The sequence below is a fragment of the Myotis daubentonii genome, chromosome 12 (genome assembly GCF_963259705.1).
Source record: "Myotis daubentonii chromosome 12, mMyoDau2.1, whole genome shotgun sequence".
NCBI classification, from domain to species: domain Eukaryota; kingdom Metazoa; phylum Chordata; class Mammalia; order Chiroptera; family Vespertilionidae; genus Myotis; species Myotis daubentonii.
Genome location: NC_081851.1, coordinates 66,049,692 through 66,074,258, shown reverse-complemented (window position 1 = coordinate 66,074,258; position 24,567 = coordinate 66,049,692). Strand labels below are relative to the sequence as shown.

General features: G+C 40.0%; 1 protein-coding gene across 7 annotated transcripts in view; it reads left to right on the top strand.

Moving 5' to 3' along the window:
- LCLAT1 (lysocardiolipin acyltransferase 1) overlaps positions 1-24,567 on the top strand; it is a 199,204-nt gene that overhangs the window by 134,792 nt on the left and 39,845 nt on the right. For 6 of the 7 annotated variants that reach the window (XM_059660243.1, XM_059660246.1, XM_059660241.1 and 3 more), the window contains 2 exons: positions 12,290-12,436; positions 17,805-17,921. In XM_059660243.1, the coding sequence (XP_059516226.1) occupies positions 12,290-12,436; positions 17,805-17,921 (264 nt within the window). Of the gene's footprint in view, positions 1-1,664; positions 2,522-12,289; positions 12,437-17,804; positions 17,922-24,567 lie in introns of those variants that run through there. The other variant, XM_059660245.1, reaches the window with a different exon arrangement.

The window sequence follows — 24,567 nt, the reverse complement described above, 5'->3', positions numbered from 1 at the left end:
TGGTGAGTTTGTACCAGGAAATGCATGTATCATTTGTGCCCACCCAGCTCATGCTTCTTGCTTTTTCTGGATCATTAATTAATCACACTAGAGTAGCAGAAGAGTTTGAGGCTTTTAGAAAGCAAAAAGTGGTAAAGAGATAGTGATTTAAAAAGTGGCCACGTCATGTATTAAACTAAACATCTCCCTGACAAAGTAAATTGTTGTGTAATTCAATTCTAAAACTGCAACATAATGTAATGGTGAAAGCTAGGAAAGTCATCAACCCTGAAATATATCTAGGGTGTTTGGAATGAGATCAGGGAGAAGTCAGAAGCGACAGGTTGGCCTCTGCGAATCTCATTTTGTTAAAGGCATTCAGAGCCTGTGAGTGTGTGCATGTTCAGAAGGTCCTGTTGTGTTTGCTTTAGCAGGATATTTTAAACTGGGTAGGAGGCTATTCATAAGTTCAGTCTGCTAAAATATTAAAAACTTCTTGGTCAAATTTGATTTACAGAAATAACTGAAAATTTATTTTAAATGCCTTTGGTGTTTTATAAGCATTCTCTTTTTAAAGATCATGAGTAAAAAACCAGTTGGTTCAGATCTGTTGTATACTTTGCCAGGGCACTGGAGAAACAATGATAGAGCCTCTTGCTACTAAACATGAAAATGCTGCAACACAGGGACCATATGCTGACTGGAAAGATAATCCATTTTGTGTGGTCAGATTTGCAGTTTTAACTGTATTTCATGAATGTATTTATAAGTGTTAGTAATGTATAAAGATGTTTAAAGATGTCATTGCTCATTTAAGAAGTACTAAATTTATTGAAGCACCTTAAATTTATTATTTATCATGTATCAAGTACAAAGAATAAATGTTTCTCTATTTGAGATATTTACAGTTTATAATACCGGACTTTATCTCCCGTGAGAAATAAAACTCTCCCGCTTCTACCCAGCTTCCTCCTACTTAAAATGGATATTCATTAAAACTAGAACTATCTTTAAGCTATGAAGGTCTTTGACTTCACCCAATTTGGTGGACCCTTTTTTAAAAAAAAATTAAATCTTTATTGTTCAGATTACAGTTGTTCCTCTTTTTTCCCGCCATAGCTCCCCTCCACCCGGTTCCCACCCTATCCTCTGCCCTTACCCCCTCTACTGTCCTCATCCATAGGTGTATGATTTTTGTCCAGTCTCTTCCCGCACCCCCCACACCCCTTTCCCTCCCGAGAATAGTCAGTCCATTCCCTTTCTATGCCCCTGATTCTATTATATTCACCAGTTTATTCTGTTCATCAGATTATTTATTCACTTGATTTTTAGATTCACTTGCTGATAAATGTGTATTTGTTGTTCATAATTTGTATCTTTACCTTTTTCTTCTTCTTCTTCCTCTTCTTAAAGGATACCTTTCAGCATTTCATATAATACTGATTTGGTGGTGATGAACTCCTTTAGCTTTTTCTTATCTGTGAAGCTCTTTATCTGACCTTCAATTCTGAATGATAGTTTTGCTGGATAAAGTAATCTTGGTTGTAGGTTCTTGCTATTCATCACTTTGAATATTTCTTGCCACTCCCTTCTGGCCTGCATGGTTTCTGTTGAGAAATCAGCTGACAGTCATATGGGTACTCCCTTTTAGGTTAACTGACTGTTTTTCTCTTGCTGCTTTTAAGATTCTCTCTTTGAAAAGCTGGCGCTGGAATCGGGAGCGGGAGTGGCTGCCCCCGCGCGGGCGGCAAGGCGGTGGGTGTCCGACCACAGACGACCCCAGGGATGGGCCAGCGGCTGTGAGTCTGTGGACTCCAGCCTCGGGGGCCTTTCTCGGTCCAGCACAGTGGCCAGCCTTGACAAGGACTCCACCAAAAGCTCAGGACAAAGCAACAACAACTCAGACACCTGTGCGGAATTCCGAATAAGATATGTTGGTGCCATTGAGAAACTGAAACTCTCTGAAGGAAAAAATCTGGAAGGGCCACTGGACCTGCTAAATTATATATATGTTGCCCAGCAAGATGGGAAGCTGCCTTTCGTTCCCCTGGAGGAAGAAGTGATTATGGGAGTTTCCAAGTACGGCATCAAAGTATCCACACCTGACCAGTATGATGTGCTGCACAGGCACGCCCTCTACCTGATCATCCGGATGGTGTGCTATGATGACGGCCTGGGGGCGGGGAAAAGCCTGTTGGCACTGAAGACCACCTATGCCAGCAACAAGGAGGTCAGCCTGTGGGTGTACCAGTGCAGCAGCCTGGAACAAGCACAGGCCATCTGCAAAGTCCTGTCCACTGCTTTTGACTCCGTGCTGACGGCTGAGAAGGTGTGAGTCTGCCACAAGCGAATCTGCATCGCGGGAGGAAGGTTTGGCTGTTTTCTAAACTGGTTTTCAATCTGCAGCGCTAAACTAGCATGAAAGTATGAAGTGACCCCTTGTTCTAGGTGTTCTGGGAAGAAAATGCAACGTATAAAACATCGGCCATTTGTTTTTCTATTAAAATGTGCCTTATTAAAAAAAAAAAAAGATTCTCTCTTTGTCTTTTGCTCTTGGCATTTTAATTATGATGCGTCTTTGTTTTTTGGTTTTTTTGGCATTTTCTTTCTAATTATGATGTGTCTTGGTGTGGTCCTCTTTGGATTCCTTTTGTTTGTGGTTCTCTGCGCTTCCTGGACTTGTAAGTCTATTTCTTTCACCAGGTAGGGGAAGTTTTCTGTCATTATTTCTTCAAATAGGTTTTCAATATCTTGCTCTCTCTCTTCTTCTGGCAACCCCATAATTCAGATGTTGGTTCGCTTGAAGTTGTCCCAGAGGCTCCTTACACTTTCTTCATATTTTTGGATTCTTTTTTCTTTTTGTTTTTCTGGTTGGATGTTTTTTGCTTCTTCATATTTCAAATCTTTGACTTGATTCTTGCGATCCTCTAGTCTGCTGTTGGAACTCTGTATAATATTCTTTATTTCAGTCAGTGTATGCTTAATTTCTAGTTGGTCCTTTTTCATATCCTCGAGGGTCTCACTGGATTTCTTGAGGGTCTCGCTAAGTTTATCAGCGGTTTCTAGGAAATTCTTGAACTCTATATCCTGTAGTTTGCTTTCCTCCATTTCTGTCATTTGTGACCTGTTTCTTTGTCTCCTTATTTTTTATATTTCCCTGTGTTGATAGAGTGGGTTTCTGTGCTAGGTGTCCTATAGGGCCCAGTGGCCCAGCCTCCCCAATTACCTGGGGTGGATACTCTTGGTGCACCCTTTTGTGGGCTTTGTGCACAGTCTTGTTGTAGTTAAGCCTTGATTGTTGTCGGTATCACTGGGAGGAATTGCCCTCCAGGCCAATTGGCTGTGAGAATCAGCTGTGTCTGCAGTGGGAGAACTTCTGTGCTGGAGACACCCTTAGGGGCAAGACTTGCTTCAGTGGGGCTTTGGTGCTCACTGAGTCTGCCCCCTGAGTGTGTCCCTGATGGATCTGAGGAGTTGTAATCTGGATGGTCCCACTCTGACCACTGGGTACACTGGCTCTTGGATCTAAGGAGGTGCTAATTTAGCCTCTGCCTGAGGCTACCCAGCAGGAGCTATGGAGAAATCTGCAGATTCCTCTTCTTTGTTTGGGGTTTGGAGGTGCCCAGATGAGGCCCAGCTGTGAAGCAATGCAAGCTGCTGTGAGGCCTTGGGCCTTCTTTTGGAAGTTCTGGGTCTCTCTGACCCAGCTGCAGTTTGTTAGGTAATTTTCAGATTGCAAAGGGCCAGGCCTTTCATATGCAAAAGCCTCTGCACACAGCTTGGGTGGGGCAGGGTCTTAGGGAATCAACAGGGTGGAGCAAACAGCTTTGGCTGATCTTCAGTCCTAACCTAAGAGGCCCCAGGTCTCCGTGTCCCCTGGTAATCGCTGCAAGCACCTCTGAGAGAAAGCTGCCCTCGAGTTCCGACCGATGCCAAACAGTCCAGTTTCTCCCCATATGAGTCTGGGTCCCCAGAGACTCGCCCGGAACTGGAGTTCAGAGCCGTTGGGAGCTTGAGACTCCCTCCCAATTGAAAAAGACAACTGCGTCCTCAGTTGCCAGCCCTTTCCACGTGCGCCTCCGTACCTCTGTACTTTACTTCCGCACCTCCTCTGAGTCTCAGTGTGCTTTTCTCTTTCCTTCTAGTTGTAGAATTTCCACTCAGCCAGCCTTCCTGTGGTTCTGGATGATGTCCGTTTTGTCTTTTAGTTGTATCTTTGAAGTAGTTGTGCGAGGCAGCAATTTCTGGTGTTTACCTATGTTGCCATCTTGGTTTCTCCTTGGTGGACCCTTTTTTAAAAAAATTTTATGCTGCTCTCCTGCTTTACAACTCAGAAAAATACGACCAATATATTTCTAATTTGGAGAAAACTCTCCACAAGACTCTGTATCAGTAACACTTCATCCTGTCAGTTTCTCTAGTGCAACCAATGTATCAGTTTTGTCACTTACATTAGGTAAATGATCCTCATCACCAACTAACAACTGCTTGGGCCTTTCTGGAAGGACTCTCTACAGCAAGCATATTTGAATGCTTAAAATGAATCTCCGATACACACATCCCAAACTGAGGATGAAATCACCCGATACTGCCTTTTCAGCCTCCTGTTGGCCAATCTCACAAAGGGACATAATGTGGAGAGCCTGGCAGGCGGCTCTAGGGAAGATTTTCCTCCTTACTAAGATGAAAGGTTGATTGAAGGGCTGGTGTGCTCCTTTCCTGCTTTGGTATGTTATTGTGAGAGCACATCATACTTGGAGCTTCTGCAACCTTCTTGAGCCCAAGAGGATGGCAGATTAGAAAGGGAGAGCCTGGCATCTGAACCAGCTTTGGGGCCAGACTTAAGCCCAGATTGTTTGTATGACTTTCATATGGTATTCTGTTATTTATAGCCAAAAGCATTCTCTTATAACTTGCTTTCCCCATTTCACCAATCTATAAGGAAAAGTATCTCATGATTGATGTACTCATTCAGTAAATTTTATTAAATGCTTATGAGTCAAGATTTTAATGAAAACTGTCAAATGAAATATAATAGACAGTATATAAACATGATTTAGTTTTATGGCTGAATATCCCATACTCATCACTGTGTATTTTCAGATATGTAACAGAGATCAGTTTCATCTTAAGAAGTCTACTGCTAGGTGAAAAATAAGTTCTTAAAATTATTGATTTTGCAGTTTCAGTTGCCAGAGTTGTTTGGCTGAGATGAGTTTGATGATTTTTTTTTTTCCAGAGAAGGAAACAAATTGGGCACTAACGTTCAGTTCAGCTAAATCATGTGCCAGGCAGTATACCAGGATTATACTTCTTTCTAGGATTACATTGAGATCTAAGTAATTTAAATGAAGCTTCTGTTTTGAATGTGTTAGCTGACTTCCTAACAAATCTCAAGCCCTAAGCTGTGTGGAAGTTGACAGTTTCTTCGACTGAGAGAAATGGCTCTAGATTTTAAGGTTATCTAATCAGTCACTTACTGAAGTCACTTCAGTACCTCTAAATTGTAATGGCATTTTAAAAGAGAAAGCAACATTGCAAAACTGGGGAAAACTGAATTAGCTGTTGTATTTATTATATATGTCATTTTCTCTTGGTACAAGAATCGTGTATTTTCCCTGCCCCAGTCCTAGGCTCAGCATTTCTCTAAGGAAGCCTAGTTCCTTTTATTAAAAACTAGAGGCCCAGCGCATGAAATCGTGCGGGTAGGGCCCCTAGGGCCTAGCCTCCTGCAATCAGGGCCCTCTTCTGCCTGTTCGCCAGTCCCCAAGCCGAATGCCGCCTCCGCCAGTGGGCTGTCAGGTCGTTGGGATCACCAACTCATCCCCAGCTGCTCAGGGCTCAGGCCTGTGGGAAAGCAGGCACTGGCGACTTCACCTCCATGCGTATGCGCCGGGCAGGCAGCTGATGGAATGTGCTGCCAGCTTGGGGCTGCTCACATGGGCGCCGCTGCCGCTGCTGTGGGGCTTGAGGCATTGATGGAAGCCGCGGGGGCGCCTGTGACCTACCCATCCCGGTGTGAGTGGCCCCAAGTGGGCAGCGCATTTCAATCAGTGGCCAGCCAGGTGCACGCGCATGGAGGTAAAGTCGCCGGTGCCTACTTTCCCGCAGGCCTGTGCCCCTGAGCAGCCGGGGATGAGCTGATGATCTCAACAGCCTGACAGCCAGCCCGGTCTTCCTGCCAACCACCCCGATTTCCCTGTTCACCATCGCTGATCCATCGAAGCCTGCAGACCGGGGGCAGGGACCAAGAGGTCAGCCATTCAGCCCGCTCACCAGTCCCCAGTCCTGCCCCGCCCTGCTCACGGGCCGGGGAGGAGGGACCCAGAGGTGTTTGATGCACCTCATGGTGACCGGTCCTTTGGTCGTCACGGACACTGGCTTTATATATATATATATAGATGGTATTAGGGGAACTTCCAGTCAAGATAGTGAAGTGGGTAAACACTGCTCGCCGCCTCCTTTATAAAAATTGCAACTACATTATAAACATCCATCATAAGAACCACCTGAAGACTAGCTGAACAAAAGTCCTATAACTAAGATGTAAAGAAGAATCCACATTGAGAAGGGTAGAAGAGAGGTGGAGAAGTGGAACATCAGGTCCCACACCCATGGTGTGGCAATTGAGAGTCAGGAGGGACATCTCGGCTGCGGAAGTGTCACCAGTGAATGAGAGATCCAGCCGTGGGTAAACTACGGCCCGCTGGCCGGATCCGGCCCGTTTGAAATGAATAAAACTAAAAAAAAAAAAAAAAAAAGACTGTACCCTTTTATGTAATGATGTTTACTTTGAATTTATATTAGTTCACACAAACACTCCATCCATGCTTTTGTTCCGGCCCTCCGGTCCAGTTTAAGAACCCATTGTGGCCCTCGAGTCAAAAAGTTTGCCCACCCCTAGCCCCACATGAGGTTCCCCAGCCCAGGGTTCCAGTGTCAGGAAGAGGAATCCTTATAACATCTGCCTGTGAAAAACAGCAGGGATTATATCCCAGAGAGATGGAGGGCTTTTAATGACCTAGACACTCCTCTTGGGCTGCACATGGACTCACTTGCTCTAACCCCCAATACAGGGGCAGCAACTCACAAAGCACCAGGGACATAGAGGGAGGAACTTAATAGACTCCTTTCAGGGTGAGGGCTGTAAGGGCAGCTTTCTCCAGACAGAAGTACTGGCAGTAGCCACTGCTGAACTCTCTTCCCTCCCAACCTACCAGTGACAGATGGGTGGTAAATCTGAACTCTCCAGTAATGAGCTATCAGAAAGAGAAATTAAGAAAATAATTCCATTTACAATTGCATCAAAAAGAATAAAACACCTAGGAATAAATTTAACCAAACAGGTAAAAGACCTGCAGTTGGAAAACTATAAAATTGAAGAAGGTACAAATAAATGGAAGGATATACTGTGCTCATGGAAAGAAATAATTAATATTGTTAATCCCTAAGGCAAGCTATAGATAGATTCAATGGCTTTTTTTACAGAAATAGAACAAATAATCCTTAAATTTAAAACCACAAAAGATCCTGAATAGCCAAAGCAGTCTTGAGAAAGAATAACAAAGGTGGGAGTATAATGCTACCTGATTTCAAATTATACTATAGTACTGAAAACAACATGGTACTAGCATAAAAATAGATCAATGGAACAGAATAAAGAACCCAGAAATAAACCCATGTGATGTTGAGAAAACCATATACATACATGCAAAAAAAAAGAAAAGAAAAAAGAAACATCACTTTTTTATACATATACAAGAATAAACTCAAAATGGATTAAAGACTTAAATTAAGTCCTGTAACCATAAAACTCCAGAAGAAAATAGGCAACAAGTTCTTTGACATTGGTCTTACATTTCTTTTTTTGGAAGGGGTGGTATGTTTCCTTAGACAATTGGGGGAGGGAGGGTGGAAATAAATGGGACTATATCAAACTAAAAGTTTTTGCACAGCAGAGGGAACCATCAACAAAATGAAAAGATAATCCACTGAATGAAAGGAAGAAGATATTTGCCAGTGATACATCCTTTAAAGGGTTAATATAAAAAAATGTAAGGATATTACAAGTTAACACCAAAAAATCCCCCCCAAAATCTGATTTTTAAAATGGGCAGAGGACCTGAACAGACATTTTTCCCAAGGGGACATACAGGTGGCCAATAGACATATGAAAAGATGCTCATCAGGAAAATGCAAATTAAAACCACAATGAGATATCATCACACACTTGTCAGAATGCTAGCATCCATAAATCAACAAACAAGTGTTAGAGAGGATGTAGAGAAAATGGAATCCTCATGCACTGTTGATAGGAATGCAGATTGGTGCAGCCACTGTGGAAAAGAGTATGGACGTTCCTCAAAAAATTAGAAATAGACTTCCATGTGACCCAGCAATTCCACCACTAATATTATCCAAAGAAATCCAAAATACTAATCAAAAAGATATATGCACACCTATATTCATTGCAGCATTATTTACAATAGCCACGATATGGAAGCAGCCTAAGTGTCCATCTGTAGATTAATGGATAAAAAAGAGGTAGTGCATATGTATATATAATGGAATATTACTCAGCCATAAAAAAAGAATGTAATTATGCCATTTGTGACAACATGGATGGAGCTAGAGGCTATTATACTATGTGAAGTAAGTCAGAGAAAGACAAATACCGTATGATTTCACTTATATGTGGAATCTAAAAAATAAACTTAATTGATGGTAACCACATGGGAGAGGGTCCGGGGATGGGTGTGAAAGGTGAAAGGATTAAGAAGTACACATTGGCAGTTATAAAGTCACAGGGAGCTAAAATACAGCATAGGGAATATAGTCAATAATATTTAATAAGTGTATGGTGCTAGGTGGATCCTGGACTTATTGAGGTGATCACTTTGTAAGTTATATAAATGTCTAATCACTATGTTTTATACCTGAAACTAATAATATTGTATGTCAAGTGAAAATTAAAATAAATTGAATAAAACCAAAAAGTTACTATGTTAATTAGTATAATGCAAATTAAAGTTTTGGAATATTGAAACAAAAAATAATAATAAAAGCAATGAAAGTGACACCATCAATTGCTAGCAAAAATTAAAAAATGAATAGTACTAGAAACTAAGACTTGGGCTCTGCTTATGCTCTGTATCACTTTCCTGTTACTGCTTGTAATGGAGTGGCTTCAACAACACATCTTTACTGTCTCACAGTGCTGGAGGTCAGAATTCTGTCTACTTGAGAAGGCAATGCTGATAACGTAAATGGGGCTTTAGAAAGAAGATAGTAGTAGCAATACCACGCCAGCATGCACAGAATCTGTCTTTATCAACTTGCCAGGCTCCTAGCCCTTGTCCGAGAAATTGAGGTGATAGAGGGAATGTCCTTTAATGGAAACGTATGGAAAAGTCAAGTTACTAGTATATAGCCTAATTTCAAATGACATGATCAGTTGCACTGTCATTTATCAGCTCACAGACTTATGAAATAAATATCATAAAAATGTACATTTTAAGATTTTAAATGTTTAGAGATATCTGGATATTGCTTTGAACGAATAAAATATGCCTGATGGCAATGGAATGAGAGAGGGGGGCACTTCACGAGGTGTTCCTGTGATTTTTATGAAAGGGAAAAAAAATGTTTAAGCTAAAAGCAGTAAAAATTCAAAAGCATTAGTGATGTATAAATGGAACACGACAAGGCAGAGGCACCAAGGGGAAGAATCATCCTCAAAGGAGAGGTCCAAGAGGCTGACTGATTCAGCCATTTGACTTCCCTTTGAGATTCCTGAAACATACAGAGCATTAGAAGAGTTTTATGGCACAGCTCCACAGATCTTGCTACTACTCCCTCCCCCAAGGGAGCAACAGATACCCTCACTTGGATGGAGAAATACAGTCTGTCTGCCAGTATTGTTCAATGGTAGAACATCTTTTACAAAGACGAAGACAATTCAGAACTGACATTTGAGGAAAATGCACAGCTTTAAAGATAGTCTAGCACTTAAAAAATGCCAAGTTTAGCCTCTAAGGAGTAGCTAAATTCTCTGAGTAAATGATGTCACTATGTTTAACTAATAAGTACCCTTAGTGAGATTCAGGTATATATTGCTGTTTAGTACACTGGTTAAAAACATCAGCTTTGGAGTCAGACTGCCTACATTTGAAACCTGGTGTTACCACTTGGTTAGTTCTTTGAATCTCAAATGTGCCTCAGTTTCCTTATCCATAAAATAGGGATGATGATTTTACCTAATCCATAAAGCTGGTCTTGAGAACTAATTGAATTAAAGAAAAATGCTTAGAACAGTACTAGGCACATGGTAATCATTCAATAAATATTTTTATTAAAGTTGTTAATATGCAAAACTGTTAAAATGCAAAACTGTTGTATTTGCATTAACATTTTTTTGCTATTTGTCCATAAATTTTGGCTACTATTGAAAAAGAACCAAGTGTAAATCTTGAAAATTAAAGAGATGATTGCTGCAATAAGCTCAATTAGTAGGCCATCACAACTGAGATCAAATTAGTGAGTTGAATGATCAAGCCAAGAGATTTCCTTTGAACAGAATGCAAAATGAAAGGAGATGAAAAGCATGAGAGGACAGTTCCAGAAGTTTTAACATTTAACAAAAGCTCCAGACAGCAAGGTTGAGAGAATGAAGAGGAAAAAATTTATTTAAAAATTGATCATTAAAGCTTCCAGAGGAAAGGAATTGGGTTATCTACACCAATCAGGATGATGTCACACTTCTTGTGAGCCTTATTAGATGATAGAAAACAGTGGAAATTAACTTTGAAATTCTGAGGGGAAAATGATTTGGAATTTGGAATTTTGTTTTCAGCTTTAGTAGCCTCCAAAATTGAGAACAAATACATTTCAGGAATGCTAAAACTCAAACATTTCTTGAAATTCCTTCAGGAGGACTAATAGAAGGACATCCTATCCTATATAATAAAAGGCTAATATGCAAATTGTCCCCTCGGGAGTTTGACCAACTGGGAGTTTGACCACTCGCTATGACGTGAGCTGACCACCAGGGGGCAGGGCAGAACGAAGGAAAGCCCTGGCCGGCAGCCGGGGGAAGGAAGGCCCCGATTAGCTCGGATCACCAGCCAGGCCTAGGGACTCTACCTGTGCATGAATTTCATGCACCAGACCTCTAGTAAGATATAAGAAACACTGATAAGCAAAGAAGCCAACAAACTTTAGGCACCTCAGCTGCAAGATTTTTTTTTAGATATTTACTACAGTATACTATCTTTATCTTGCCTAGCTGCTATTGTCTCTGTTATCTGCTTTTTTGTTCATCCATTTGCATTTACATATACTATATTACTGACTTGTTTTATCCATGGTCCCAGGTAAAATTTCTGAGAACATTCTATTGGCTAAGATAGTTCATGTGTTTGGGCCAAGCATTTCATGTTCCATAGACTGTTAAATAGACTTTAGATTGGCTGACTTAAGTTAGGTATTTACCACAGTATATCTAGTAATTTCTGGCCAGGGAGGGATGGCTGGTGGATAAAACACAACTCCTTTAGGGCTGCCTCTTTGGTGACAAGGTTGATTTGCCTAGAGAAAGGGAATGTGATCACAAATGTATATACTATGATGAACATGTTTATAGCCACTGCACATTTTCTCTTTTAAATAAAATCTAAAGAAATGGCTAGCATTGAAAATAGCTGTTGAATTTAAAGATTGAGTAGTACAGAAGTGGAATATTAAAGTGTGCTCGTATACATGATTTAAGAACAATCTGATAGTCTAATATCTCTTGTAGGTAGCTTGGTTAAAATATCTACAGTGGGGCCTTGACTTACGAGTTTAATTCGTTCCGAGACTGAGCTCGTTAAGGAGCTCGTTAACTCAAATTACTCTATCAACTCAATGCAAAAAATGGGCGGAGAGACAGCTGGTATCTCAAAAAACTCGTTAGCTGGGACACTCGTAAGTCAAGGCCCCACTGTATTTAATTATGATGGTTAAAACTTTGGTTGAGTTACTGATAAATATTAGGGAAGGTTTGTGTTTTGTTTGTTTTTTGATATTCTAATAGCTAGGTTTGGCTTGAAAAGAGGTTTTTGAGAATTTGGTAAACCCCAGAATTTAACAAACTCTTTTAAGAATATTTTCTGGTGTATGTGTTAATTTAACTCAAGATCTGTGCTGAGTTTAAAGTATGATATTCTTATTATTGTAGTAAATCATGGTAAACAAAAACATCCATATTATGCTCAATAATATGGATGTTGACAATAAAATTGTATGTAAATTCTTGTTAAATTGATCCTAGGTTGGGCCATGCAAGCTGCTGCCTATATCTTCATTCATAGGAAATGGAAGGATGACAAGAGCCATTTTGAAGACATGCTTGATTATTTTTGTGATATCCGTGAACCACTTCAACTCCTCATATTCCCAGAAGGGACTGATCTCACAGGTAAGGTAGCCTGGGTTTGGATTACAGAATTTTGAAAACTAAAGGAACTTAGGAATCATCTAGTCTAAACCAGCGGTCGCCAACTGGTGGTCCATGGACCACTGGTGGTCCGTGAGGTCTGAAAGGTTGGCGACCACTGTTCTAAACTGCTTCTTCCCCAGAATATATGATGGACAACCCTGGAGATCATTATTACATATACTTGCTATCCTAGAGCTTTCTATTTTGAGTCTCAGTATATATTGTAGATACCAGCCTTTTATATAAGGTGTATGAAACCACAAAAACTCTGAATAGCCAAAGTAATCTTGAGAAAGAAGAACCCCCTTCCTGTTCTTTATATTTCCTGTTCTCTTCCAAGATATACTTATCCATTAGACCTTTCTTTCTCCACTTCCTTCTTATTAGAAAAGCATCTGATAGTTACCAATTTCATTTATTGTTCATTTAAATTATTTTAAAGCCTTATCTTTAATATAAGCAAGAAAGGCTTTGTTCTTTCTCAGTAAAATTCAGCCATAATTGAGTTGTGGAGTGGACACAGAAAGACATAGTTAGGACTTCCTACCTGCCCAGATATCAAACTACATAGGCCAAGAATACTATTAGATTTCCACAAGTTCTTTAAGAGATTAAAAATAAAATGCATGCTTTCATCTTTGCTAAGCCAGTAGTTTTCAATGTTTTAAACCACGGGTGATTTCTGTAGATGAAGCCTTCTGTTGTAGGTTAGGATTTAAGACAGATTGAAGCAGCGGTCGCCAACCGGTGGTCCGTGGACCACTGGTGGTCTGTGAGGTCCGAAAGGTTGGCGACTGCTGGATTGAAGAACTGCTCTGGTTGAATGTGGGTGTGGGTTGGGGGGAGGTAAGCTTGGACAAGAAGCAGTTCTATAGAATTCTTCCATTCAAAAGAGCAAAATTTGCAAACTGTTAATACCCTGGTTACTTCAAGAAAGATACAGCAGAATTTGAGGAGGATCCAGTGCAGGGGTCCTCAAACTTTTTAAACAGGGGGCCAGTTCACTGTCCCTCAGACCGTTGGAGGGCCGGACTATAGTTTAAAAAAAAACTATGAACAAATTCCTATGCACACTGCACATATCTTATTTTGAAGTAAAAAAACAAAACGGGAACAGATACAATATTTGTATTTGCATGTGGCCCGCGGGCCGTAGTTTGAGGACCCCTGATCCAGTGGATGAAGGTCTGCTGTACAAAGGAAGACAGACTGAATTAGGACAGAACTAAAATCTAAAAATCACATAGAATGGAGAGATGGCAAATGAAGTTGTCTTCCGAATCCTCAACACCAGATCGAGGAAACTAAGAGCCACTAAGAAGGGCAACTTAGAGCTTAAGAGAGGAGAATATGTAAATGAACATACTAATTCACTCTCTGGACATAGCAATGTATGGAACTAGTACCAAAAAGAGAATTCAATGAAAAATACAAATTACACAACTATTTAAGGAAATGAATGGGTGATTAAGCCATACTGTGTCAATACAGGAAATAAAAGTATTTTGGGAAACACTGATAGCAAGTAAGAACTCATCTATTGCAGATGAAACTGAGCTACATGAACCATGGCAGTTTTAATGTACTAGTATTATATACTAAATATATGCTTACTGTATAGTTGTATTTGATTTTTATAGCTAAAATTCTAAAAGTAGTTGGATCACTGAGGATAATGTGTAAGCTTGAAAATGTATTGTAAGTTGATTGATTACCAGAGGTAAACTATCACTGGGAACTTAAAATGGACAGAGCCATATTTGAATTTTATAATACTTACAATGAACAGTACTTAAATTTGGGTTTTAAATTGCTATATTAGTGTATCACTTACTGAAATGACAGATTAATTTATACTTGTGAATGCCAAAATGCACTAAGAATGGGGACTTTGGAAGTTATTTAATAATTAAAAGCTAATGGAGTGAGAGCTCCCGGGTTGCTGCTCTTTGGTACATTAGATTTAAATGTTCATACATTAGACCTTCAGAGCCCACACAATATACATTTTAAACTTTTTTCAGTTTATATTTTCTCAAGTGGTTTTTTTAGGTGATGAACTTAATTAACATCTAGTTGCATATTTTCAGGGTCCAGAGTACTCACCATTAATTACATGGTGTAGTTGCATATTTTTAAGTTAAAATGGCATATACATTTGTAAGGCTAACTTGCAAAAGCCAAACTGTTTGTCAAATAGAGAAAACAGACCAATTCTGAAACCTGAAAAAGCTTTTTTAAAAAAAACAGTATTATACAGATAGTTTGAAGTTGGGATAAACATATTTTTTCGAGTAGCTACCAAAATACAAAATCCTTTCAAAAAGTGTCTATTAATTCAAAGGTGTTTTTAGTTAACCACAGTTAACTTGAAATTTGGGTTCTTAAGCCCAAAGAGAATAATGTTTTGTAATCCTCTTGAAGTTCTGAATCCAGCTTGCTTGCACATTTTCAAATAAGTATATTTAACATATATTCTACCTTCATATGTTACTGTTGGTTATAACTTGTTTCTTGCTTATGGAAGTAATTTATGTTAATTTGGAGAAATTTAGACATAGAAGTACAAGAATTACTCTAATCCTCCTGCCCATAAAGAAACACTATTTTGAATTTACTCCACTGTTTTTGTGTCATTTGGTTACTCACACACACACACAGGCATATGTATGAGTATATAAACATACATATACTTTTAAACAAAATTGGAAAATTAGAATTATAATTTTCTTTGTACTTATATTGTAATCTCTCACATCATTATTCATTTTTTGAAAACATATTTTAAATTATATTTTATTGATTTTTTACTGAGAGGAAGAGAGAGAGATAGAGAGTTAGAAACATCGATGAGAGAGAAACATCGATCAGCTGCCTCCTGCACATCCCCCACTGGGGAAGTGCCCACAACCCAGGTACATGCCCTTGACCGGAATCGAACCCAGGACCCTTCAGTCCGCAGGCCGACGCTCTATCCACTGAGCCAAACCGGTTTCGGCTGAAAACATATTTTAAAAATTGGCTAGTTTTTTTTTTCTATTATATTGGTTACTAGAGGCCCAATGCACAAAATTTATGCAAGGGGCTTGGCCCTCACAGCCCCGTCTGGTTGTTCTGTTCAGTCTAATTAGCATATTAGCTCTTTATTATATAGGATTAGTAAGTGTTGTCCTGAAAAACAGAACCAAAAGGATATGTGTGTGTATGTGTGTGTGCATGTAGAGAAAGAGAGAGAGGTGAGGCCCACTCACATTATGGAGAGGAATCTGCTTTACTGAAAGCATACTGGTTTAAATATTAATCTCATCAAAAATACCTTCACAGAAACCTCTGGAATAATTTTGGCCAATTTGACACATAAAATTAACCATAATTTGTATACCATAATTTTGGGTTCTGTTTCTCTGACTTGGAAAGATTTTCTTGGTTTTAACAAATACAAACATTACATGCAATTAAACACCCTTGTACATAAAACTTCTTTATTTATATATGAGTGTTTGGAGCTTTATATACAAGACAAAGTTCCTACTTTCATGAAGCTTAAATTCTATGAGGAAAGCTAGATAAAAAATTAATAAGTTAATAAAAATATGTTAGGCATTCATAAAGCTGTGCAGACAAATAAAGATAAGGAGAGTCATAGAAGATGGGGTGTAGTGTGCTATTTTATAAAAGGTGGTTAGATTTAAGTAGAAACCAAATGAACAAACCAGAAAACCATGCAGACATTGGGGGAGAAGGCATTCTGGGTAGAGGGAAGAACAAATGCACAGACCCTGAGGTGGGAACATGTCTGGCTGGTTTGAGAACAGTAAAGTGGCCTGTCTGCCCATTGGAGTGGAAGCGAGTGCTGGCATTGGAGTGTTACAGGGAGTGAGGTGACAGGACAGGAGGCTGTGGTCAGAAAGAGGGGGATGCTTGTGCAGTTACCAGTAACCCCAGAGTCTGGGCGTGGGTAGCTGAAGCAGGGATGGAGGGAAAAATCTGCATCTCTAATCTCTGTCTCTCGTTATTTCTACCTTCTCATATTGTGACTGTATGTTTTAGAACTACTTGGATTTGTATGCACATTCTACAACAGAATTCAGTTTGTCTTCAGTTCCCTAAAGTCTGTGACGAGTTGAAGAGCAAAGTGAAGAGTAGTTAACTACTCATCCTTTTAGTGTCCCTGGGCTTCCTCATCATGTAAGCTGTCAATAAAATAGTATTTTATACTCCCGTGCCCAGGATATTCTCCTCAAATGAATGTGAAAGGAGCTTACTACTTTTCATGTTTAGGTCTTTACTTTTGACTTGCTGGGAATCTCTGGGTATTTAGTTCTTTGACTTAATTCCTCATTTATTTATAAAACAACAACACACCTTTTATAGGAGTGTTCTTTGAATATTTTGAATCCATCTGTGGTGTTTTTAGGTTTGGGGACTCCATGGTCTTAAATTTACTGCCAGGAAAGTTGTGTGTGTGTGTGTCTTTTTCTTGTGACTTGGAATAGTCTATACATTTCAGGATACAGCTGAAGATTACAGGTTCTAACATAAGCTGTCATCAGAAGCTATTTCATGATCTCCCCCAAGGGTTGAGGCCAGATTTCTGAACACTTTACTTTTTCCAAATATATTTGCTGAATCATGGGTTTGGTTCTTCTTGGAACTTATAAAGTTACCTCATGGATTGGAAAAAGAAGTTTTTGCCAACAGTTAGAACACATACTTTACTTTGTAACTATACTCAGCCAAACCATGTTCAGATGTTTGTACAGGATGTGCTAATCATGTGCCCAATCTGTTATGGGCTCGTTTTGGTTAGTAATATTAGCATGCTCTGTGCCTGAGCTAGGAAGATATTTCACTTTGTGTTAAAACCCCAAATTATTGGGTTGAAAAAAGTTGATATACGTTTGGCAGATTGCTAGTTATTTCTTTTGCATATCTAAATCCCTTTATGTTTTATTAGCTTCTTATATTTTAGTATTTCAATTTTTATTATGTAAAGACTATCTTACGAAAATTTTCATTTATTAGGATTGTATTTGTATTTTAGTATTCACTGAATATGGACTTTTATGAAATCTCTTAAAGAATTTTAAAGATGAATTTATAAATCATTATAAAAAGTTTATTAATACCTTATAAAATTTTCAGAATTCCAATAAATACATAATTCTAGGATCTTTGGTAGGGATTTACCTAAGTGTTTATATCTTCTCATTTGACTCACTATACTGTAGTCAATAATTACAGAAAAATTAACTGCCATTTTTATTAAAGAAATTGTGTAGCGTTTCCTTACCTCAGATTATCTCTCTTTATTTTATGGCTTCTAATGGTCTATTGTTTTGTTTAGAAAACAGCAAGGCTCGAAGTAATGATTTTGCTGAAAAGAATGGACTTCAGAAATATGAATATGTTTTACATCCAAGAACTACAGGCTTTACTTTTGTAGTGGACCGTCTAAGAGAAGGTAAGCACCCATTTCAAAGTGGCAAAAATTGCTAACCTTTACATATACATATTCCTTTAGAATTTACAAAGCACTTCTTTATATTTATAGAGATACTTTAATGAGATATTATATTTTTTACACTAAGTTGACCCCATGTACTAAAATTTATATAAAAGCCTAAGTGACCAAACGACCAGACAACTGAACGACCAGTCGCAATGATACGCACTGACCACCAGGGGGCAGATGCTCAACGCAGGAGCTGCCCCCTGGTGGTCAGTGCACTCCCACAGCCAACCTCCCACAGCCCCCTCCCCCTGGCCAGCCAGCCCCAATGGCTCTGATCAGACCGGCTGGCCAACCTCCTGTGGCCCCTTCCATGCCCCTTCCCCACCCCCCTCAAGCTGGCCTATCTCCCACAGCTCCTCCACCCCGGCCGGCTGGTCCGATGTCCCCAATCCGGGCAGCCAACCTCCCGCGGCCTTCCCTCCTTGACCTCGAACAGGGCGGCCAACTTCCCATGGCCCCTCCCCCTGCCAGCCAACCTCCTGCCTCCTCAATCAGCTCGATCACCGGCCAGGCCAAGGGACCCTACCCCTGCATAAATTCAGTGGGGTCCTGCACAAATTCATGCACCGGGCCTCTAGTATTATATATTCTTTAGAAATATAAAAGTTGTCTTTATAAAAACAAAAATGCTTTCCCCCCTCTTTAGAATAGAAAGAAAATGATATCTACAATTAAGCTATCATTCCATTTTTAAATGTTCTCAAAGCAGCAAAACTATCTTGAAAGTATCTTACTTATACTATAATTCTTTATAGCTTAAAAATATTTTTATATTCATTAATCCACTCCAACAAATGATTGTGGTTGGTAGGAAGGCAGTAATGCTACTTCCATTTTATAGTTAAATAAAACTGGCATCTATGGTGGTTAGTAAAGTTTTGTAGGTCAGAGATAGAACCTCATTCGTCTGCTTCCTAGTTTTTGGCTCGTACTACTAACTACCTCACACTTGCTTCTTCTAGAGCCTTGTCTGTTGAAGCAGCGGTCGTCAACCGGTTGTCCGCAGACCACTGCTGGTCCGTGAGGTCCGAAAGGTTGGCGACTGCTGGTTTAAGGAAACCTTTGGAGCAGCGGTCGCCAACCAGTGGTCCAAAAGGTTGGCGACCGCTGTGTTGAAGGAGCTATGGGAACAAGGTTATTCCATCGACGATACTATACCCAACACCCATTTAAATGCTTATGTTTTGATGTTTTTATGTCAAAAACTAATAGTACATTTTACTATAGCTGCAGATTTATATGTATTCATACACATGTGTACATATAAATAGCACACATATTAATGTGTTTGTAAAAGGAACTATCCAGAAACATGCTGAAGTGTTAATTAATTTTACAAGAACAATTGAAAGCCCATAGTCACCTAGCAGAAGAAAAATCTTGTTTGCATGTTTCTGCTTTCCACTCTGATTTCTGGCAAACCATATTGTATAATGGTGACATCTTTGACAAATGATCACTTTAATCTGGTAATTGCTTCCTTGTCACAAAACTGCTTGTTCCTAACATGAAAGGCCTTGAAACATTATGTGAGTATATGTAAGTACTATAAAGTTCTGTCTTCTTTCCTTAAATGGCATTGTTATTTCATTAGGGTTTAATGTGCTTTAAGATATTAAGTATAAGCACAGCTAATGCACCCTGCCAAAATGAGGCATCTTTACAGCTAAGTACCCATGGTTTTAAAGAAATATACAGTCAATCCAAAATTACAGTAAAAACTGAAAATGTGGACCCTGTTAGTTTGGCTTGCTTTTGGAATTCTGTGTTTATAGATAGTATGAAATGGATGTGCGGGCTTCACAGTTGTATTGTGTATGAAGAGCAAGTGTTCGTCCACTCATAGAGCTCATGGAGAATGCAGCTTTGTGTTCCCATGAAGGGCATGGGGAGGCACAGAGACATTAAAGCAGTGATGCTTTTTTACTTTGTCTTCTTCTTTTTTTAATGTTGTACCACTTATTGTGGCTTCCACTTCAGAATCACCCTTCTCATTTGGCAATATGTTTTCTTATTTCTTCACATAATCTGATATTTTATAGTATTTAATGATATCATTAAAGGTATTTCTGACATCATGGAACACATTCATCTACTGGATTTCTCTGTTAATAGAAGTATGCTGTTGGAACACATCTTTTGCTAATAAAGATCTTTCTAAATGTAGGTAGAATCATTGAGAGATTATTTTATAGTGGATAAGGATATATCTATAGTTCTGAAATCTGGAAAATATTTTAGTAGCAAAATGATTTATTACTGTGCGGCATGTGATTCACTTAGTCATCACTCAGAATACTAGTCAATAACCACGGTATGCCATTTTCTTGCCAGAACTGGCAACTGACGCCCCGCCCCCCACTATGTAGCAATAAAAGACACATGTCAGATGATTCTATTTGCTGCAGTTAGAAAAGTAGAATGGGACCTACTTACTATAATAATAATAGAAATAATAAATATGATGACAATTATTTTAGGAACAGCAGTTAACATGTATTGAGTATTTGCTAAGTACCAGGCATTATGCTAAGTATTCTGTCAATTAATCCTCATAACAACTCTATATGATAGTTACCACTATTGATATTTAACTTGTAGAGCAAAAGTGAAACAAATTGAGGTGAAGTTCATCAGAGTTACTGGAATATGGTTTGTCTGACTGAGTAGCCGTGCTCTTTCTACTATAACATGGTGCCTTTCATATTTGTAGCATGATTATGTTAATAAAGCACCTTGGTAATAATAGTGATATGGATGGTTTTCTTCAAGAAAATATTTTTAAAAAGGAAAAAAAAAGCCTAAGTGGTCAGATCATAAAGGGATGGTGGTCACAGGGAGGTGATTATAATGCTGCCTGAGATGACAAGGGGAGATGACAAGGGGAGCCAGCACAGCCTAAGGAGGTGTCAAGTGAAGAGTGAGGGCAGCTCTGCTTTAGGCAGGGGTTTGCGGAAGGGCTAGTGTCAAGTAAACAGAAAGAAAAAGTTTCATCAAGAATCAGGGGTGAAAGGGATCTTAGAGGTCACCTAGGCCAGAGTATCCTTTTAGAAAAGGAATCTGACTCAGAAAGGGCCCAGCACAATTTTCTGGTCTTTAGGCCCCTGCGATCTGCTTCTGATCATTTGAAATAGAATTGTATACCTGAAACCTATATAACTTTATTAACCAGTGTCAACCCAATAAATTCAATAAAAAATTTAAAAAGAAGCTGCTTTTAAAACAAATGACCATTATAAATAAATACACTAATGGAATCCTGGAACCACATACTAAAACCAATTACCATTAAGTAACATCTTTATTGCTCACACATGTAACTGAATTCATTTTTGCTGACATCCAATAGTCAGCACAAATGGGAAATGAGAGGTTTATGACATTAAGAAATTAAGGATAAAAAGTCTTACTAGGCAGCATTGAATAAGAAAAAATGCAAATTCTATGTCTGTTTAGAATATATTTTATCAAGATGAGGAACACTTAGAAAATAAACACCTTGAACTATAAAACCCATTATATAACTTTATACAAATGTGTTATTTCTGGAATAATAACTCCAAAGAGTGCACCCCACCCTAGTACCAGTACCTTGATTTCCATAATCAGTGTACTTGCTTTATACTTTTACTAGATCATAACTATCTTAAGGTTATGGAATGTCCTGCACATAATAGAGACTCACTCAGTATTAGCTGAATTGAATATTATTTTCTCTTATCTGAAAAGTAAGACAAGCACATAGTGTCCTACATCAGTATTTGTCATAGATGATTTATTTCATTTGTACCTCTAGTCATAGGGCATCTACACTAATAAAAGACAAACATGCAAATTGACAATACTATCGCTATGCCTTAAGCCACACCCACCAGCCAATCAGAGCAACTATATGTAAATTAACCCAACCAAGATGGCGGCTGGCAGCCACGGAGCTGGAGCAAGCAGGAGGCTTGGTTGCTCCAATGATGGAGGAAGCCAAGCTTCCTGCCGGCTCTGAGCTCCACTCAAAGCAACAAAGTTTCAATTATAGAAGATAAATAAACCCCAGATACCTGCTTTCAGCTGGCCGTGGCCATGGAGTTGGAGTGAGCAGGAGGCTTCCCTCCTGCCTGCCCTGGCCGGCTCTGAGCTCTGCTCAAGGCTACAAAGTTTCAATTATAGAAGGTAAATAAATCCCAGAATAAAAAAGAAAAAAAGGAGAGGCTGGGAGCTTCCGTCGCCGGGGGGCTTGGCCAGCCTGAAAACGGCCCTCAACCCCTCATCCAGACTGGTCAGGTACCCCAGTGGGGACCCCCCACCCTAAAGGTGCCAGGAGCCGGTCCATGCTTGCTGTTTCAAGGGACCTGGCATATATGGCATACTGTTCTTGATATGTTTGCTCACCTTCTTGGCACTGTGTGTTTTAACCAAGGTCTCTGAGAAAGGTTGTTTCCCCAGGTAGGGATTTTCCCCTGAAGTTAGGGAGGGAATAAAACCCCTTAACTAAGTGCCAGGCGGGTAATTAATCACTTTAACTACGAACAATCATGCTTAAGCTACATAATCTTTACTCCCTGGAATGGAGATAAGAAACACCCTAACCTTTGTAATAGAGATTGATAGGATTGAATCAACTGGTATAAATACAGATGTAACAAGACAGCAAGACACAGAACTTAGAAGACAGAACCAAGAGAGACAGAACCTAGGCACAGAACCTACACAGAACGTTCTCTAGAGACAGAAGAACTTTGCTGGAGAGAACATGGCAAAAGATCCTGGACTGAACCTGACTACAGAAATTGGCAAGAGAACCTGACTAGAACTTGGTGACTGAACCTGGCTGGAGAACCTGGACAGAACCTGACTGGAGAACCTAGCGAGGGAACATGGCTACAGAACCTGGCTGGAGAACCTGGAGAACCTAGCAAGAGAACATGGACACAGAACCTGGCTGGAGATCTGAACCAGAACTTCGCTGGAGATCCAGAGCAGAACCTCTCTGGAGATCCAGACCAGAACTTGGCTGGAGATCCTGGCTGGAGATCCTGGCTAACCTGCTGATCAACTGAACACTGTCTCCGTGTCCTTCCTTCTTCGCCGACTCCGTCTACGCCTTTGGGGACCCCTGGACCTGCTGGGGTTGGACCCCAGCATAAAGGGGGTGTGTCCAGCCTGAAAACAGCCATCAGCCCCTCACCCAGGCTGGCCAGGCACCCCAGTGGGGACCCCCACCCTGAAGGGGGTGTGTCCAGCCTGAAAAACCCATCAGCCCCTCACCCAGGCTGGCCAGGCACCCCAGCGGGACCCCCATCCTGATCCAGGACACCCTTCAGGGAAAACTAGCTGGCCCCCACCCGTGCACCAGGCCTCTCTCCTATATAATAAAAGGATAATATGCAAACTGACCCTAACAGCAGAACGACTGGGAATGACTGGTCACTATGACACACACTGACCACCAGGGGGCAGACGCTCAATGCAGGAGCTGCCCCCTGGTGGTCAGTGTGCTCCCACAGGGGGAGCTCTGCTCAGCCACAAGCCAGGCTGATGGCTGCCAGTACAGCAGTGGTGGTGGGAGCCTCTCCCGCCTCCTCAGCAGCGCTAAGGATGTCTGACTGCAGCTTAGGCCTGTTCCCTGCTGGCAAGTGGACATCCCCCGAGGGCTGCCGGGCTGCCAGAGGGATGTCTGACTGGCAGCTTGGGCCCAATCCCCCAGGGAGCGGGCCTAAGCCAGCAGGTGGACATCCTCCGAGGGGTCCCAAACTGCAAGAGGGCATAGGCCAGGCTGAGGGACCCACCCCCCTGCCGAGTGCACAAATTTTTGTGCACCGGGCCTCTAGTTTCATTATATAATTACATAACTGTTTTCAGTAGTAGATTAACCCAAACCTAAAAGGAAGTTGCTAACTTAAAGAGGCTTTTATATGAGAAAGTTTTGCTGTTGTTTTTGCACATTTAATAATAAACTTTTAACTCATTGCACTAAAAAGTAGTTATGTTTATTTCATCTCTGGTGCTTCATCTTTTTCAGCAATAATAGCTTTATTCTTCCTTGATTTAAAACAAATAATGATTTGGTCTGACCATTATTTTGTTTTGCTGTTTTGTAAGTTAATTAGAGTTGTAACCATGCAATAATTACTTTCACCATTAGGCAGTACAAGTGTGCACATTTGATACAACTCGAAATTAGGTTCAGGTTATTGGGGTTAAGGATGAAACATATCATATTTATTTGAAGGCATGTCTTGTTTAAGATTGACCTTGCCTTCAAGAAGTTTATCATCTTCATGGATTGATAATAATACAGATGGAAAACTTTAAAAAATAATATAAGACAATATTATTACATGCTAAGTTTTGTGGCATATAATATGTAAATATTATGCTGAATAATTACAGGAGTGTTTAGTAAAGAGAGATCACGAAGTGTTAAAATACTCAGGTTAAGGCTTTCTCAATAAGTTGAATTTCCCTTGGACCTTAGAGACTTAATGTGATTGGATAGGCAGAAAAACCAAGGATAGCTGAGGGCAGAAAAAGCAGAGTATATAAGAAAGGGCACAGAATATGGGCCATTGTGGAGCTGAGCAGTCAGCTAGGCAAAAGC